Source organism: Pelobates fuscus, chromosome 10, assembly GCF_036172605.1.
Source record: "Pelobates fuscus isolate aPelFus1 chromosome 10, aPelFus1.pri, whole genome shotgun sequence".
In the NCBI taxonomy this organism is placed as follows: domain Eukaryota; kingdom Metazoa; phylum Chordata; class Amphibia; order Anura; family Pelobatidae; genus Pelobates; species Pelobates fuscus.
Genome location: NC_086326.1, coordinates 90,016,887 through 90,035,675, shown reverse-complemented (window position 1 = coordinate 90,035,675; position 18,789 = coordinate 90,016,887). Strand labels below are relative to the sequence as shown.

The following is an 18,789-nucleotide window of genomic DNA, read 5'->3' as shown; positions in this document are numbered from 1 at the left end:
TCTGCTGAAGACTTACGTCTATCTTCTGTCCGTACTCCCACCTCTGATGCTCGCCTTCAAGATTTCTCGAGGGCTGCACCGTTCCTGTGGAACTCGCTTCTCTCCTCCGTTAGATGCTCACCCAGTCTCCACTCCTTCAAAAAATTGTTAAAAACCCACTTCTTCATAAAAGCGTATCAATTAAACTGTTAATAGCTCCCAACTGATTCTTCTGCAACGGTCACTAGTCTAATACTATCCTTACCTTTTTGTGTCATTTTACCCCACTCCCTCTAGTATGTAAGCTCATTCAGCAGGGCCCTCAACCGCTCTGTTCCTGTGTGTCCAACTTGTCTGGTTACAACTACATGTCTGTTCGTCCACCCATTGTAAAGTGCTGCGGAATTTGACAGCGCTCTATAAATATCAATATAATAATAATTGGACAATAGATAGGAAAGCAGAGAGATGAGAAGAGGAGAAAGAGAAATGGAAGATGGAAATGAGTATTTCAAAATATATGTCCATATTAGAAGAAAATTATATTATTTTTGACAAATGAAACTTTATATTATGCCAAGTGCTACCCTTGTTCTCTTGGTTTCAAAGTCTGAAAAATGAAAGCTTCCTAATAATGAAATAAAAATATTTGAACAGTACTTATCACTAATATGTTATACTCTAATGGGTCCATTAAGATCATCTACGTCAACCGATTAGACATATGCAAACATAAAACACATTTGTATTGTTCGTACTTATTTTTTTACAGTGCGTCACATGCATATAAAGTAACCAGTTCTTGCCATGACTAACAGAAGATCTGAGACCAACTATTTGTACAATATGGTTCATAAGAAATATTAACTATTGTATAGCAATGCTCAAAATGTGCCAAACGTAAGACTCATGTGCCAGATGCCCTCCTACTTTGTAAACATTTTATGCTTTACCCAGGATTGGCATGACAAATTTCAAAAACTTGGCACTCACTGCAGTCCGCAATGGCCAATTTACGTAAAGATATTAAAACATCTGCCTAATAAGCATTAAGCTAAAACTGTCTACATTTTCCATGATACGATTAGATGAGACGTTTACGCCTCCAATAAATACTGGACAATGTTTTAAATTGTATTTACATATTATATGTAGCTCCTTATACACACTATATAAAACCATGATAGCAGTCCTGGGAGGGCAGTGTTTCATAGGACTAATGAACATGAAAGCTATGGTAAGTAAGATTGTCATTTTAATTCTCAGATTTACAATGAAAGAAAGTAGATTTATGAGGGTAGCAAAATGTATGATAATTATCAATCATTATATGACACTGATTGATCATTTGTTTTTTTATACACATATATATATATATATATATATATATATATATGGGAAGTATAATTTTTTACAATCGACCTAGCACTCTATGTATTGATATATATATATATATATATATATATATATATATATATATATAAAATAAAAAAATAAAATAAAATGTAACGTTAATTATCATATATTTTGCTGTTTTTTATTTGGTAGTTTTGCAGAGGCAATTGAGAAGAGGGATGTTTGCTGGATACTGAAAATTTTTTAAATAAGGCATGACATATTTTTCAGATTATATTTTTAGGAAATACATTAAGGGCTCAATGTTGTATTTAAATTCAAATCTGTATTTAAGATCTTTTTATTTTGATTTTTTGTTATGTTAGCTTTTTTATATTGTACAAATACCTTTTAACCTTTATATTTTTGAACCCAGTATAGAAATTTTTCATATAATGCATTGCATAGTATGTGTGAAAATCACCCAGTCTAATCATCCTATCCACCTACAGGGAGGAAGATGAGGGAGAGACCAGATAAGTGGGAGACAGCAAGAATTAAGAAAGATTGGGGAAGAAAGGAGATGGGTAAAGGATAGTGCGATTTAAATAAAGGAGGCAATGGGGAGAGAAAAGGGAAGATGTATTCAGGGGAAGTGTATGGAGCAAAATGAGTAGCTAGCATGGAAGGCAGAAAAAGAATGAGGGCTGATATAAGAGGCTAGGGAAAGATGTGATATTGACAGTAGGAGGAGTTGACAAAAGATAGTGTCAAAGAAAGGAGAAGATGAAAAATGGCAGGTGAAGAATAACAATTTACCCGAAGCATAACTACAAGGGATTGACAAAAAATAACATACTGTGTTTGGGGGAACTCTTGCAAATAAGCCAAAAGCCAAATGAGACTTTTCACCTATGTGGAAGTAGTGGGAAACTATTTTTGTGCAAACAATATCATATGAGCAATATCAATGATCAATATCAATGATCATTAAAACGTTAATTAAAAAAATGTTTAGAAAAACAAGAACAAACAAAGACACAAAACATATAGATAGAGCTTCATGATTGAGTGAACACCCCTTTTTTGATCTATGAGATGAGGTGAAAAAACTCAGAGTCCACCATCTCTTCAAAGAAAGGTGGAGACAAAAGTCAAAAAAGAAAAAAGGAGAGAATGCAAAGAGAAAGATAATGTCTTCGTGAAATAAAGTCATTCAAGGGTAGGAGAGGGGGGCTGTTATTTGAAATCTCTTATTCATTGGCCAAGATATCAGGAAATTCTCGTGATTTTAGAAACCACATCCATTTAAACCATTGATTTACATAGGCAAATTGCAAGCTCTCTAGCACATGGATATGCTTCACTGCATTGACCCAATATCTAAGTAAGGGCACTCTCTCCTGCTTTCAATGCCTCCAATAGAGAGGAATCTAATTTGTACCCGCATTAAGTGACTGATTGATTTTTTTATAGTGTTTTTTTAGTGGTTTGGCCAGCAAACATACTGCTGTGCAAACCCAATGCAGCTAGCTCAAACAAGAGTGAACCATCTGTCAGTTCTCCAATAACCCTGTGTAACTCACTTCAATGTAGCAGTACAGTTAGTCCACCACACACGCAAGTATGTCTCTACAGCACCAACAAGTCTCCATTATAGCAAGAGAGTCCTGTTCAACATCGAGGAGTTCAAACAAAGTTTTGAAGACTTTATTAGCACAGGAGGGAAGCAACATATATCTATTATGTATCAGCATGGTATAAATTGCGGAGATTGCCTTTTTTTGGTGGAGAATATGCTGCACATAATTCTTCAAACCTCATGAGTGTCCTAGCTAGGTAATGGGCAGGTAAATTCAGCCTGGGTAGGCAAGAACAAATAAGTGGCTTCTTATTGAACAAGAAAGTAACAGATATCTATGTGGATGGATATACTCTTATGACACATGTCATATATGAGTTTGACAGATGGAAGTTGCATTATTTACAAGGTGTGAATTCATATATGCTTTCAACTTCCATCAATATGATTTGACATGAGGTAGCACAGTAGCGGAACTAATGTAGAGAGGGCCCTGGTGTGAGAATTTTTTTTTATGTCCCTCTCTAGTGCAATGATTCCCAAAGGGTGGGATCTACAATTTGCCCATTCTTGCAGGGTTGTTTTTGTGAGCAGTTTTTTTTGCGTTTGGATTTAATCATGTTTATGTATGTAGTATGTATGTAGGAGTGTATTTGTTTGTAGTATTGCCATTGGTGTACTTCTATGTAATGTTTGTGTTTGAATGCAGGGGAGTGTTTGTATGTAGTGTTAGCTTTTTTAAATGTGGGTGTACTTTTATGCATAGTGTTGGTGTTTGAATGAAGGGGTGATTGAATATATGGGTTCACACACTGACACATACAGATACACACACTGGTGCATACACAAATTTAGATACACACATATAGACTCACTGACATATACACACTGACACACATATGCACACTGACTGTCATACCTCCTCTCGGCCGTGCAGCTATGGACCCCCCACCCGTCCTGTCCCTCCACTCTAACTAGCACTCTATTTATATCTATTTAATTACTGCCCTACTAGGTTCCTTAGCCTATCAGGTCTCACTTAGCCCTATATATACCTCCCTCTTTCATCACTTCCTTGCATTTTGTTGGTTTGTCTTTTCTGGTATCTGACTTTGGCTTGTTTCCTGGTTATCCGTCCTTCTGGCATTCTTGACCCTTGGCTTTGTTGTCCGTTTTTTTCCTGACCTTGGCTCGTTAGACCATTCTGTTCTCATCTCTGTACTTTCACACCTTAAATCCGGCTATTCCAAGGACCGTTAATTCGTCTGGCTTTCTGTATCTATTGAGTCCCTTAGTTTGCGTGTTGGGAAGATTGACCTTGACATTACGACAGGGCCATGGACCCTGTAAACCTGGGGCAACAAATGGCAGCTTATGAATCAAGAATAGAAGGCTTAGATCATAGAATGAATCAGTTTGCTCAAGCCTTGCAAACTATCCTAACAAGAATAGCTTGTCTCCAGCACGAAGTGAATGAGAGCGGTGTACAAGGTGCCGTATCTTTACTATCCATGTCTCATCCAACTCCGTCTCTCCGTCTAACCCCACCTCCTCATTACTCAGGGCAGGGATCCGTCTTTATGTAGGTTTTTTTTTTTTTTAACCAAGTGGGAGTACATTTTGAGATGGATCCCAATTCATTCCCAACTGATAGGTTTTATTATTATTATGAACTGATTAGATGGCAAAGCCTTAGCATGGATGAACCCCCTGTGGGAAAACGATGATGACATCGTGTTCAATTTTGAACTGTTTCTCAAGACTTTCAGGAATGTGTTCAATCCTCTAGGTAGAAAGAGACTGGTCTCCAGGGCTTTATTTAAAATAAACAGGGATCCAGATCAGTGGGGACTACGCCATCGAATTTCGTACAATAGCTTCTGAAGTAACCTGGAACAATAGTGCCATGACTGACCGCTGTCTGCTTTTGAGGGCCTTACAGAGTCCTTACAACATGAAGTGGCTGCTAGGGATCTTCCTGAAACCCTTGAGGACTTAATATAGTTCATGTCAGACATTGATATCTGGGTCAGACAGAAGCATCTTAATCTAGATAGGCAAAGAAGGGCCCAGGGAAGACTTACTCCTCGTCCTGTTATAACCAAGCTACCTGCCTTACCAGCACCTGGCCCCGCTTTTGAACCTATGCATTTAGGTACTACCAGACTTTCTGAAGCTGAAAAACTTATAGAAGGAAGAAAGGTTTGTGCTTATACGCATTTGCGTAGTAACTGCCCATCTTGTCTGGAAAACTTCACCACCTAAGTTCGTTCAGGGGACAGGCCTTGGGTGTAATGTCTTTGTCCCCTACACCCGCCCCACACAGGTTTCTTCTGCCTGTAACCCTTTCTTGGGGTGAGGTTTGTCATCAAACTATTTGTGACAGATTCCCTTTCCCTGGATTAAAAAGCTTTCTGTTGTATTTGCCTGTCTGTTCAGTAGATTGCATCCCCCTCCTATTCTAACAATGTCCCGTTTGACTATCGAAAAACCACACGAACCAGGGACTACCCAGGAGCTTAATAACACCTATTAACACCTTGGAACGGTTCTCACTGCAATGTTCTAATTGTTCGTCTGGGTGGCCACAATTTTTATGGACAACCACGAGGTGGCGGCCATCTTGTTCGCATGAACGCATGCAGCAGTGTTTGGGCATGGATCTCATGGAACTGAAATCGGACACAGAAACTCCTGAAAACCGCTGGACTTCCATCATCGTCTGCGTTCGGTTCTATACAATTTAGAAGGGCACTGTTTGGTGAAATCGTTCATCTGGATGAGGGGAACAAGTTTGTTTGTTTTCCAAACTAGACAAATAAATGACTTCCAGGAAATTTCTGAACCCCTGCACCGATCTGGTTGATTTTTGGATATGTTGGTATCCCAGATCAGGGCTATCAGGGGATTTTATGGGGGTTTTGTATGTTTTAAAGGTATTTTGGGGTTTTAATAAAAATGTGTGTTTTATGTCTGGAGATAATTGAGTTTAGTTCAGTGCTTGACTCAATTATCCCCCAGGTACAGAGAAGGGATTAATCTATTATGTGTGGAAGTGTCCTGGATATGAGAGTCAATGTAATTGTGTATTTGTTTATACTGTGGTTTACTCTCAGGTCCAGATGGGAGTGCCCCTTGCATGGTGACTTGCATAAAAGGCCATTTGTAGCTGCCAATAAAGGAGTTCCTGCTAACTCTTAACATAGAGCCTCTCTATACTTCCCTGGGATTATAATCACATGCTCTTTTAAGAGCATATTGCTACACTCTCTTGGAGGAGAGGTCTACCCACTGGAAGCTGGATCCTGGTCTTGGGTCCAGGGTGGGTGGAGGACAGCGAGACCCCAACCATGATGTAACTGTGGAAGTGGGGACTACAGTGCTTATGGTGTCTTGTGGAGTGCTTGGAGTACTCGGTGAGCACTAGGAGCATCGATTGGCGGAGGCGACCGGTCGGGGTGCCATGGCCCTCATTGACTCTCGTTCTGCTGACAACTTTATTGACCAGACTTATTCTTCATCTAATTCTCTTCCTCTAGAAGAGAAAGAAACACCCTTGGCCGTTGAGGCCATAGATGGTAGACCATTAACAGTTCAGTTTGTTACACACCAAACAAAGGCTGTTATCCTATCAGTAGGCTTACTGCACAAAGCAAAGGTAACATTCCAAGCCATTTCTTTTGATTCTTGTTCTCTAGTTCTTGGTTTTACTTGGTTACAGAAACATTACCCTGCTCTTGATTGGAGAGAAAGACAGGTGTTATCTAACCCTTTGTTCTCTTAATGCTCCTACTTCTCCACCAATGTCCACTGTAATACAACCACAATACATAGACCTTAAGAAAGTGTTTGATAAAGTGGAGGCACACCGCCTCCCTCCTCACAGGCCCTACGATTGTGCCATCAGAATTCTACCAGGCACTATGCCGCCCAGGGGAAGAGTGTACCCTCTATCCCAAACTGAAAATAAAGTCATGAAGAAATATATTCAGGAATCCCTAAAAAAAAAAAGAGGTTAATTAGACGTTCATCCTCACCAGCAGAAGACGGCTTCTTTTTTGTTTCCAAAGAGGGTGACCTTCATCCTTGCATGCATTATAGGGGATTAAATAAAATTACTATCAAGAATATTTATCCCATACCCTTTATAACAGAACTCTTTGATAGACTTCGTGGTTCCAAAAATTTTACCAAGTTAGATCTCAGAGGAGCATATAACCTTATTCGCATCAAAGAAGGAGACAAATGGAAGACAGCATTCAACACTCGAAACGGTCATTATGAATATATCGTAATGCCCTTTGGCCTATGTAACGCCCCTGCTGTTTTCCAAGATCTCATTAATAATGTTTTGAGAGATTATTTACACACCTTTGTTATAGTATATCTTGACAACATACTTATTGTGGCCATCACCCCATGAGATGAGGGGTGTTCACCCCCAGACATCCTTCTCCCCTAGTGTGAGTAGCGCTGCAGTAATCCCAAAGAAATCTCCAAGCAGACCATGAATCCGGTATAGCTGTACAGCTCATAGAAGAGCTAGTGGTTATAGCTGTCCCCTACAATCATGAGACAAGGCTGCGTGTTGAGGGTAAAGTGAACTGATTTATTGGTAGCCACACTGGTCTTTTATGCAATTCCAAAAAAACAAGTTATAGAAAGCTCAAGTAAAGATCAGTTGTATAGTGGATTTTCTAAGCAAATGCTTCAAATTCCAATCATCCACAAGAAAAAGTTAATATAAAAAGCTGCTTAATACATTAAAAACCTTTCCCAAGTTTTAAAATATCATATATGACACAAATTAATATAAAACCAGTGTCAGCGCTTAGTTAATATACCCCTCTTTTCCACATAGGGGTCAACAAGAAAAATATATAAAAAAAAAAAGAGTCCCGGTTCCAAACTTAATGGGGTGCTTCCAAATGTCCACAGGGATTTGATAGTTGTAACAGTAGTTGATATAGAAAAAACGTTGTCTTTATATGTATCCAACCTTTAATAAAAAAGATACTGACATAGCGTAATACATTTACAACAGTTTATTCCCATACGAAAATCCCCCCCATAAGAAGAACTCTTACAATGAAAAATCGTTAAACTTATTTCTAAGGTTCACAATAAAAGCTTAGTAATGCAGAGTATAAGTTGGTAGGTAGATGGTTACCCCTCCGTAGATGTGAATTCCAGACCGGTCCTGTGCACTCGGATCGGTCCTCACTGAGACGCCAACTAACCGATACTACTGCTGTCACTCCAAATACAAAAATCCCGCCAGAAACACGATCTACGCGTTTCGCTCGTTCAAACGAGCTTTCTCAAGATACAGTGTTCTGGGGGATTGTAGTTCCATATAAACATCTTTCAATTAAAAAAACAATTAAGAAATTATCTGGTGCATTCAAATCTTCTATGTATCTCTGTATTCTCTGATTGTTTTCAATCTCTTAGCAACATATAATTATTTCATATTGATTTGTGTAAAGATGCATAATTGAAACACAAGTTATAAAACATAGATCAATTTTCTAAACATCATGAGTAGTTAATCCTAACGAACAATAGAGATCAACATAATCTTATGTAGTTAATTTAGACAATTAGATCTCGATCTTTTATGCAGTAGAAAATAAACAGTTTGTGTTTGTCAGGGTACCTGTGGTCTCTACCTCCGAAAGAGGTAGAGACTTAGCTGTTCCTCCATCCAGACGGCCTGATGGCTCCCTTCCCCGCGGTCTATCCAGTCATGCTAGGCCGGCCGCGAGGGAGTGACTGCCTTTTACAGCATCTAGGCAGGAAGTAGTCATCAGGACACTCCCCCGGATCGACCTGTCAGTCAATTGCTGCAGGACCAATCAAGACGCCTTGGAGGCGTGGTTACTGCTCTGAACAGGGTATTTAACAGAGCTTCTTTCATTAGCTCATTGCCCTGTCGTGGTTCTAGTTTGTTCTAGTCACTCAGTGCTTGTGTATTCTATTATCCCTTTTGGTTTTGACCCGGCTTGTTTACCTTACTCTGCTTATCTCTGTTACCCTTGATTCGGCTTGTCTCTCGCTTACCTGTCTTCTGTTACCCTCGACCTCGGCTTGTCTTTGACCATTCTATACTGTACTACTTACGTTAGTCCGGCCATTCTAAGGTCCGGTATACGTATCTGGCTACTGTTTGTACTCTGCGTGTTGGATCCCTGTCCCGATCCTGACAGTGTTCCTCTATTGTTTCATTAGTTAAAACATCGTTAAAACACAAATCATCAATCAGGATATCCTACATGAATTGCTAAAAATAATAGGTGGTTAATCATGACAGGCTTTTTGAATCAACATGGTCTTGTATATCTAGCGGAGCAGTTAAAATTCCGATCTTTTGTGCAGTGAAAAATAAACGATTAGTGATGTCCCGAACGGTTTGCTGGCGAATAGTTCCCGGCGAACATAGCATGTTCGCGTCTGCCACCGCGGGCGAACACATGCGATGTTCGGTCCGCCACCTATTCTTTATCATTGACTAAACTTTGACCATGTACCTCACAGTCAGCAGACACATTCCAGCCAATCAGCAGCACACCCTCCCTAGCAGACCCTCCCCCCTACTGGACAGCATCCATTTTAGATTCATTCAGAAGCTGCAACCATTTTATTTTATTTTTTTCAATTTATTATTTTTTTTTATTATTTTTTTTTCATGCATATAAATGTTACAAGCAGATACTCCCCCCAGACACCCTGTGTTACTGCAGATACTCCCTCCAGACACCCTGTATTACTGCAGATACTCCCCCCAGACACTCTGTGTTACTGCAGATACTCCCTCCAGACACTCTGTGTTACTGCAGATACTCCCTCCAGACACTCTGTGTTACTGCAGATACTCCCCCCAGACACCCTGTGTTACTGCAGATACTCCCCCCAGACACCCTGTGTTACTGCAGATAGTCCCCCCAGACACCCTGTGTTACTGCAGATACTCCCCCCAGACACCCTGTGTTACTGCAGATACTCCCCCCAGACACCCTGTGTTACTGCAGATACTCCCTCCAGACACCCTGTGTTACTGCAGATACTCCCTCCAGACACCCTGTGTTACTGCAGATACTCCCTCCAGACACCATGTTACTGCAGATACTCCCTCCAGACAGTGACACAGAGCAGAATAGGGACTGTTCCCCCTACATAGGGTCACTTGGCAGATATGGATTGACACCTATCCTAAGGATCCCCCTGCGCGGTGGGTGGGGGCCATAAAAATAATGAGGGGGAGACCTACTGTCCTCCCGCCAGCCCCCACCCCTGCGTGGTGGGTGGGGGCCATAAAAATAATTTGGGGAGGACCTACTGTCCTCCCCCCGCCCCCACCCCTGCGCGGTGGGTGGGGGCCATAAAAATAATGAGGGGGGGACCTACTGTCCTCCCCCGGCCCCGACCCCTACGTGGTGGGTGGGGGCCATAAAAATAATGAGGGGGGGACCTACTGTCCTCCGGCCAGCCCCTACCCCTGCGCGGTCGGTGGGGGCAATAAATCACAATGGGGGAGGACCTACGTGGTGGGTTGGGGCCATCAAAATAATGAGGGGGGGGAAATACTGTCCTCCCTCTGGCCCCCACCCCTGCGCAGTGGGTGGGGGCCATAAATATAATGGGGGGACCTACTGTCCTCCCCCCTTGCCCCCACCCCTGAGCGGTGGGTGGTGGCCCTAAAAAAAACAGCCCCCACCCCCTTAGTGGTGGGTGGGGGCCCTAAATAAAAATCCCCCCCCAATCAAAGGTGACTAGGGGTCCCCAAGACCCTAGTCACCCATCCCCCCACCCCCAAAAAAGTTACCCCCTACCTACCCCCCTCACCCTAAAAAATAGTGAAGGGGGAATAAAATAACTAACCTGTAAAGAACAATTCAACTTACTATTTGACGTCTTCTTTTTTCTAAAATCTTCTTTTTTCAGGCCCAAAAAAGGCCAAATAAAAAGCCATAAGAACCGACGCAATAAAAAAAAAGAAAAGTAAATGAGAGCAAAAAAAATAATCCATCCTCACCCATGGAGGGCTCCGCGCAGACTGAGCTCTGCAGGGCGGGGGAAGGCTTATAAAGCCTTGCCACGCCCTGCAATTAGGCTAAGAACACTCTGATTGGCTGGTTTAAGCCAATCAGAGTGCTCTTTGTCATTTTACACAGCATGGGAAAATTCCAAAGAACTTTCCCACGCTGTGTAAAATGACAGAGCATTCTGATTGGTGGGCTTGGAATCTAACCAATCAGGTCCCCCCCTCATTATTTTTATGGCCCCCACCCACCGCGCAGGGGTGGGGGCCGGGGGGAGGACAGTAGATCCTCCCCCATTGTGATTTATGGCCCCCACCCACCGCGCAGGGTTGGGGGCCGAGGGGGAGGACAGTAGGTCCCCCTCATTATTTTTACGGCCCCCACCCACCGCGCAGGGGTGTGGGCGTGGGGAGGACAGTAGGTCCCCCCCCCCAGTGTGTATCAGGGTCCCTGAGGACAGGTGTCAATCCAAATCTGCCAAGTGGCCCTATGTAGGGGGAACAGTCCCTATTCTGCTCTGTGTCAGTGTGTATCAGGGATCCTTAGGATAGGTGTCAATCCATATCTGCCAAGTGATCCTATGTAGGGGGAACAGTCCCTATTCTGCTCTGTGTCAGTGTGTATCAGAGATCCTTAGGATAGGTGTCAATCCATATCTGCCAAGTGACCCTATGTAGGAGGTACAGTCCCTATTCTGCTCTTTGTCAGTGTGTATCAGGGATCCTTAGGATTCTGCATCAACTGTGTAATTTTCCATGGGAGTTTTGCCATGGATCCCCCTCCGGCATGCCACAGTCCAGGTGTTAGTCCCCTTGAAACAACTTTTCCATCATTTTTGTGGCCAGAAAGAGTCCCTGTGGGTTTTAAAATTCGCCTGCCCATCGAAGTCAATGGCGGTTCCCCCGGTTCGTGAACATTTGCGGAAGTTCCCGCTCGCCGTTCGCGAACCGAACATTTCGTGTTCGCGACATCACTATAAACTATCTATTTTCGTTCACATTGCCTCTTGTTTTCAAATGCTATTCACAGCCATAAGACATGACACTTAAGATAATACAATCATAGACGAAAATTTATTTTATCTTTATATATTTCTAATACTGAATGTGTGCAGACATCCCTTAAAGGCACAGACCTTCTTCCTGCACAGACCTTCTTCCTATTTAATTATTTCGGTCCATGTGCCCTAATTTTCCAGCCTGGGATATCCCACATATTCCAGTATCTTATAGGAATAAACCAGCAAATATGAATAAAACCATAGGAATATTTTTTTTATATAAAAATATATATATTATGAATCCTGTTAAAAAAAATTCTATGTTAAATCATAAAATATGTGCTATTTCTAATTCAGCATTAAGTCCAAATGGAGTTTTTAAAGTATAAATCCAATAAGCCTATCTATTAGACTTTTTTACACATGTTCTCCCAGTCTTGTCTTGAGCATTCGTTTTGTTTGCCCCACATACTGTAGACCACAAGTGCAACTCAATAAATAAATAACCTGTTTGGAGTTACCAGTTATGCACTCCTTTATTTTAAAATTTTTCTTAGTGGTCGTGGATGAAAATTCGAAAATGGCTCCAAAAGGTGGACCTACTAATTTACATATTCTACAAGACCCACATTTATAAAAACCTATGTGAGAATTTAAAAAATGTTTCTCAGGAGACGGTCTAATGTGGCTATGTACTAATTTGTGTTTTAAAGTCGGTGCTCCCCTAAATATGATTTTGGGTTTTGGTGGTAATATCAGTGCTAATAATTGGTCTTGTTTCAACAAGTCCCAATTTTTAAGTACTGCCTTCTTGATGTAATTAGTCTGGGCATTAAAATTAAAAATAAGGGGACAAAAAAAAAATTAAAACAATTACAAAAAAAACTTTTCCTTATTCTCTTCCAACTTTTTCTCCCTCGGTGCCAAAATCTCCATTCTAGTGACTTTGGAGACTTTCTCTGATGCCCTATCAAGTAAATCCAGATCGTACTTTTTATCTAAAAACTGTCTTTTTACTTTCCTAATCTGGTCTCTACACACTTCCTCCTCTGTACAGTTCTTTTTGATTCTTAAAAATTGACTGTAGGGAACATTGTGTAGCCAAGAGGGAAAGTGACAGCTGGATGTCCAGATAAAACTATTTACATCTACAGGTTTAAAAAAAAAGTCTTAGATTTTAAAATTTCTTGTTCCACATACAAAACTAAATCTAAAAATTCCACATGTTCTTCACTGTAAGCGTATGTAAACAACAAGTTAAAATTGTTTTTGTTAAGATATGCTAAAAATTCCTAAAACTCCACCTCTGTACCATCCCAGATAAAAAAAAAAGCAGTCGTCTATGTACCGTTTGTACAGGACTAGGTTTGCTACCCAGCGGTGCCCTTGCCACATAAAAAGCTCTTCCCAATATGACATAAAATATTGGCATAGCTGGGTGCAAACCTAGTCCCCATAGCATTTCCATTTATCTGTAAAAAAATATCCTCCTTATACCAAAAGAAATTGTGTGCAGTATAGAATCTATACATTCTAGTAAGAATCCCACCTGTTCCATATTAAAACTCTGGTTCTCATACAAAATATGGCTCATGGCTTGTATTCCTAAATTGTGTTGGAGTATAGTATATAATGAGGTTACATCACAGGTGACTAACCACAGGCCTTTTTTCCAAGTGATCCCCTGAACTATTCTCAGGAGATCACTGCTATCTTTAAGGTAAGACTTTGAGAGTTTAACAACTGGTTGTAGCAGCACATCTATATATTGTGAGAGATTCGATGTTAACGAATCTATCCCCGAAATAATAGGTCTTCCAGGGGGCTGTGTGATGCTCTTGTGTATTTTGGGGAGGTAGTAAAATACAGGTTTTTTGGCATGTATCACCGTAACAAAATAGAGTTCTTTTTTAGTCAGAATTCCCATATAGCTTCCCTTTTCTAGTAACATCAACAAGGATTTTCTAAACTCCATAGTTGGATCCTTATTGAGTTTTTTTATAGGTGTTCTGATCATTTAAAATTCTATTACATTCGGTGTCATAGTCCTTTATATTAATTACCACTATCCCACCCCCTTTATCTGCTGGTTTTATTGGAATTGTATTATTTTCTTCTAATTCTTGAAGGGCTTTTTTCTCTACGCTTGATAAATTATACTTATGGCCTGATATTTTGTCCGGAATTTTTTCTAAATCTGCCATGACTGCCAGACTGAATGCATTCATAGGTGCACTCATCTGGCTATTAGGGCAGAAAGTGGACTTATTCTTCAGGTCTGTATGTTGAAAACTATCTGCAGATAATTCCCTTATGGTAGAGCTGGGGTTATTAAGAAAATAACGTTTCAATGATAATTTTCTCATAAACCTTTGTATGTCCATAAAATTGGAGAAAGGATTTGATTTCATAGTGGGGGCATATTTAATGCCTCTATTGAGTACTTTGATTTGATCATCTGTAAGAATCAAATCAGATAAATTAAAAATGCCTGTCATCTCTACCACCTGGTTCTTTTTCTTTGTTCTTTTTCCCCCTCTACATCCCCTAAAAGGGGTATTTTCTTTCTGTCCACATGGTTTATGTTCGTACTCTGGCGGAAAAAAATCCCTCTTGGACCTAAAAAATGACTGATTCGTGATGGTTGGTAACATGTGTATTCTGATATCTGATAATTATCGGGTTCTTTATTTTTATCTAAAACTTCAAACCTGTTCTTATGTCTCCAAGTAGTGTAGTCTGTTTACTTTTATGCAATTCCCCATGCAAGGGGTACTCCAACATGGGCCTTGTGGGGAACTACAATATAAAGTTGTAGACCAATAACAACAGTGTTACAATACATGACACTCCCACACATTGCATACAATCCCTCCCCTCTGCCTGGGAGATAATTGAGTCAAGTACTGTATCAATTGAAAGACAGATTTAGGTGCTCACTAGAATAATGAAATAGGAGGCAGAGAACCAGCAGGGCTTCCCAATACCTGCTTGTGGTGACCCAAAGTAGAAGATAAACAAAATGGTAGACCGCGCCAAAGAGAAGATAATGAAATAATGTTTTATACATACATATAAGTAATCCTGATAATGTAGCAAATTGTACGACCCTCAAAGGAGATAAAAACAGAGCAAAATAATAGTGCAGTATATTAGGTAAATAATTTTAGCACACTTATAAGTGTATAACCATATAAAAGGGTAACTCACAATTTGCAGAGCTACTAAGAGCTCTGCTGTATAATGCCTGGACGGTATAATCCCCGTCTTTGGATATATGGATAAAAGCTGTGTTGGCCATCCAATTCTCAGAAGCCGTATATATGTGAAAAAACAGAATATAAAATCCAATAGTACAGTATGTTGAGATAATATGTATTGAAAAAGAAGCAGGTATCCTACTAACAATTTCCAGAGCAATAACTTGCTCTGGTGTTGACGGCTTGTGGTGGTATAATCCCCACCAAAGGATATACAGGATAAGCAGGAGTCCAGCTTCACCAAAAAGAAAGTTGAAAACCAAAAAGGGTTTACACGTTTCGCCCGGGTTTGGGCTTCATCAGAAGTACTGTATCAACTCAATTATCTCCAGGTGAAAAAGAACATAAATTACAGACAACCCGAACGTATAAAAGTATATCCCCTGATAGCCCCAATCTGGGTGAGCAACATATCCCAAAATTACCCAGATCGGTTCAGGGGTTCAGGATTTTCATGGAAGTCTTCTTTTGACCGACCGCACACGAGGCTCCTGCCCAAAATAGTTCCATAGATTTAGGTTGTACGTAACTCACTTCCCGGGGTAACAGTTTTCTGCTGATAGACGCGACAGGGTGCTCTCCTCCATCATCTCCAACCCGGTTTAAAACTGCCCCCAATCTGAACATGGAAACGTCTATGTGGATGATAAAACGTTTGTGTGACGAAACCAACCTCGCAACTGGGCATTGGAGAAGCCTGTTTGCCCGCCTCCTACCTTCTGGGCCCTTTAAAAACAGTGTTCGGCCCTAACAGAGTGCATGTCACTCATTCTGGCCCTTTAATTACTGTGGGAGAAGGATTGGCACTTTTTATATGGCACTTCGGATGCAGCCGAAGTGCCGAAGTCACTGAAATTACCGAAGTCGTCGAAGTGACCGGCATCGGACAAAGGACCACGCGGCGGCCATTTTAACATCGAACACCGCCAACCCTTACCATCGCCTCCGCTTCGACACTTCGACTAAAGTCGAAGTACCGGCAACACTTCGAAAGGGACTTAGCCGTTTTTTATGCAGGAAATTGACCGACTGCACAGCCCAAATCCATGGAACTGTTTTGGGCAAGAAAATGTGCTCGCGGTCGGTCATAAAAGGACTTCCGTGTAACTTTTTATCTACTGGAGTGATTTGTATGATTTTTGAGAATGTTTATGTTTAAAGTATGAATATGTAATTTTTATGGAGATTGGATGCATGGTTTTAGAGTTATGAAAGTTGGGTTAAAAGTATGTTTTAACTGTATGTATAATTGGGTTTCCTCTCAGGATAAGGGGAGGGAATATGTGGGATGTAACTGTGATATGATTGGTTATTTTATCCCTCCCTGTGGGCAGTCCTGTATTTGCAACAACTGTAATAAAAGCCAGACTGGGTGTGCTAGCACCTCAGATCATCTTGGACCTTCATGAAGTTTTGGCTCATGTTTGGGGGATTTGGGGGAACTACACTCTGGGGATTGCTATAATCACTATACTCCCCAGGGTATAATCACTAAGCTCTGCTAAGAGCTTGTTTTTGTTCCTGCTCTCTGGAATTCGGAGAGGTCCACCTACTGGAAAGCTGGACCCTGGTCTTGGGCCCAGAGGGGTTGGAGACGGTGAGACCCCAACCAAGCTGCGGTGTTTCGTGGGGTCTGCAGTGGTTATGGTGTCGGGCAGAGTGCTTGGAGTCCTCGGAAAGCACAAGGAGCATCCATCAGCGGAGGGTACCTGGTAGGGGTGCCAACGGTTCCGTTACAGTTTGTATGGGAGTGGGGCAGCCAAGACAGGTGCATGAATCAATGCTTTATTTAATGCCTGGAATGCAGCTTTACAGTTGGGGGACCACAGGACCTGCCTAGGTAAGCTCTTTTTGGTCAGGTCTGTCAGGGGTTTGGCAATAGCACTGTAGTCAGGTACATACCATCTGTAGTACCAGGCAGTCACCAAGAAGGCTAGTACTTGCGTCTTGGTGCGAGGTGTATGCCAGTTAGCGACAGCTTCAATCTTAGCGAGCTCTGGTCGCTGTTTCCCACACCCCACACGGTTGCCAAGGTACTGGACTTCTGCCTTCCCCAGATGGCATTTGTCTGGTTTCAGGGTCAGGCAGGAGGCCCGAATCCGATCCAGCACGGTCTCCACATGAACTAGGTGTTCCTCCCAGGACTCACTATAGATCACAATGTGATCCAGGTACGCACATTCGAAATCCTGGAAGCCATCGAGTAGTGCACCAAGCGCTGAAATGTGGCTGGGGCATTTTTCATCCCCAATGGCATAACCTTAAATTGGTATAAGCCAAATGAGTGACAAAGGCCGACTTGGGATAGCTTCCTCTGCCTTGGGAATCTGCCAGTAGCCTTTACAGAGGTCAATGGTGGTCAGATAACGTCCCCTGGTGATACAGTCTAGCAGTTCATCTACTCTGGGCATCGGGTAAGGGTAAGTCACTGTCCGGTCATTTAGTCGTCGGTAATCCACACAGAACCATGTGGTTCCATCCTTCTTGGGTATCAGGACTACTGGGGAAGCCCAGGGGCTGTCTGAGGGTTCAATAACACCTAACCTTATCATTTCCTGTATTTCCCCTTGCATCCCCTCTCTGACTGCTTCAGGGATACGGTTGGGAGGCTGTCTGAGTGGGGCTTGCCCTGGGGTTTCTACTCGATTAGTAGCTAGGGTAGTAATCCCGGGTTCTTGGGAGAACGTCCGTCATTTCTCCTCTAATAACTGGCGTATCTGCTCCCTCTCTTTAGGGTTTTTTCGGTCTCCTAGTTTCAGCTGACTGAAGGGGTCGCTTTGCGAATTCTTCTCGAATAAGTCGGGTAAGGGAAGACTGTGGCTGGGACGCATACAGCGGCTATGTCTTCTTGCCTCTCCTGATATTCTTTTAGCATATTGACGTGAAAGGCTTTCTGGATTCTTTCATCAGTAGAACTGGCAATTACATAGGTGGTGTCGCATAGTTGCTCCTCCACTTGGAAAGGGCCTTGCCATGCCGCCTGTAGTTTATCCTGCTTGACATGTTTTAGTACCATGACTTTTTGTCGCACCTGGAATTTATGCTGTCGGGCACCCTGATTGTACCACCTTTTCTGTCTCCCCTGGGCCGCCTGGAGGTTCTCCTTTATCATCTTAGCTAGCTGCTCCTTGCGGTCCCGGAAATGTAATACATATGATATGATGGAGGTCCCCTCGTGTTCCGTTTCCCCCTCCCAGTGCTCCCGAATGAGATCAAGGGAAAACCTGTGGCACCTCTCGATAGGCAAACAATAGAGGTAGGAATCGCTCCCAGTCTCTGTATTCATCTGTAAAGGTCTTTAGCATTAGCTTGAGCGGACTATTGAAACGTTCACAGAGACCGTTAGTCTGGAGGTGGTAGGGTGAGCTGAGTAGGGGCTTAATACTGCAGACATTCCATAGCTGATGGAATTGAGTTCCCCAGTCAGAAATTCTCTCTTTCGGAAACCCTGCTCTGGCGAAGATCTGGCGGACCAAAGCACTGGCAACAGTGTCTGCCTGGATGTTCGACAGGGCAACGGCTTCTGGATAGCGGGTAGCGTAGTCTACCATGGTGAGAATGTATCTCTTCCCGGATGGACTGGATTTAGAG

General features: G+C 42.0%; 1 protein-coding gene across 1 annotated transcript in view; it reads left to right on the top strand.

Annotated features, from left to right (window-relative positions):
- The first annotated feature begins 1,079 nt into the window (after positions 1–1,079).
- The window catches only part of LOC134575117 (beta-microseminoprotein-like), a 64,955-nt gene continuing 47,245 nt past the window's right edge, over positions 1,080–18,789 (top strand). The window contains exon 1 of the mRNA XM_063434290.1: positions 1,080–1,216. Coding sequence (XP_063290360.1) covers positions 1,160–1,216 — 57 coding nt within the window. The 5' untranslated portion in view covers positions 1,080–1,159. The remainder of the gene's footprint in view (positions 1,217–18,789) is intronic.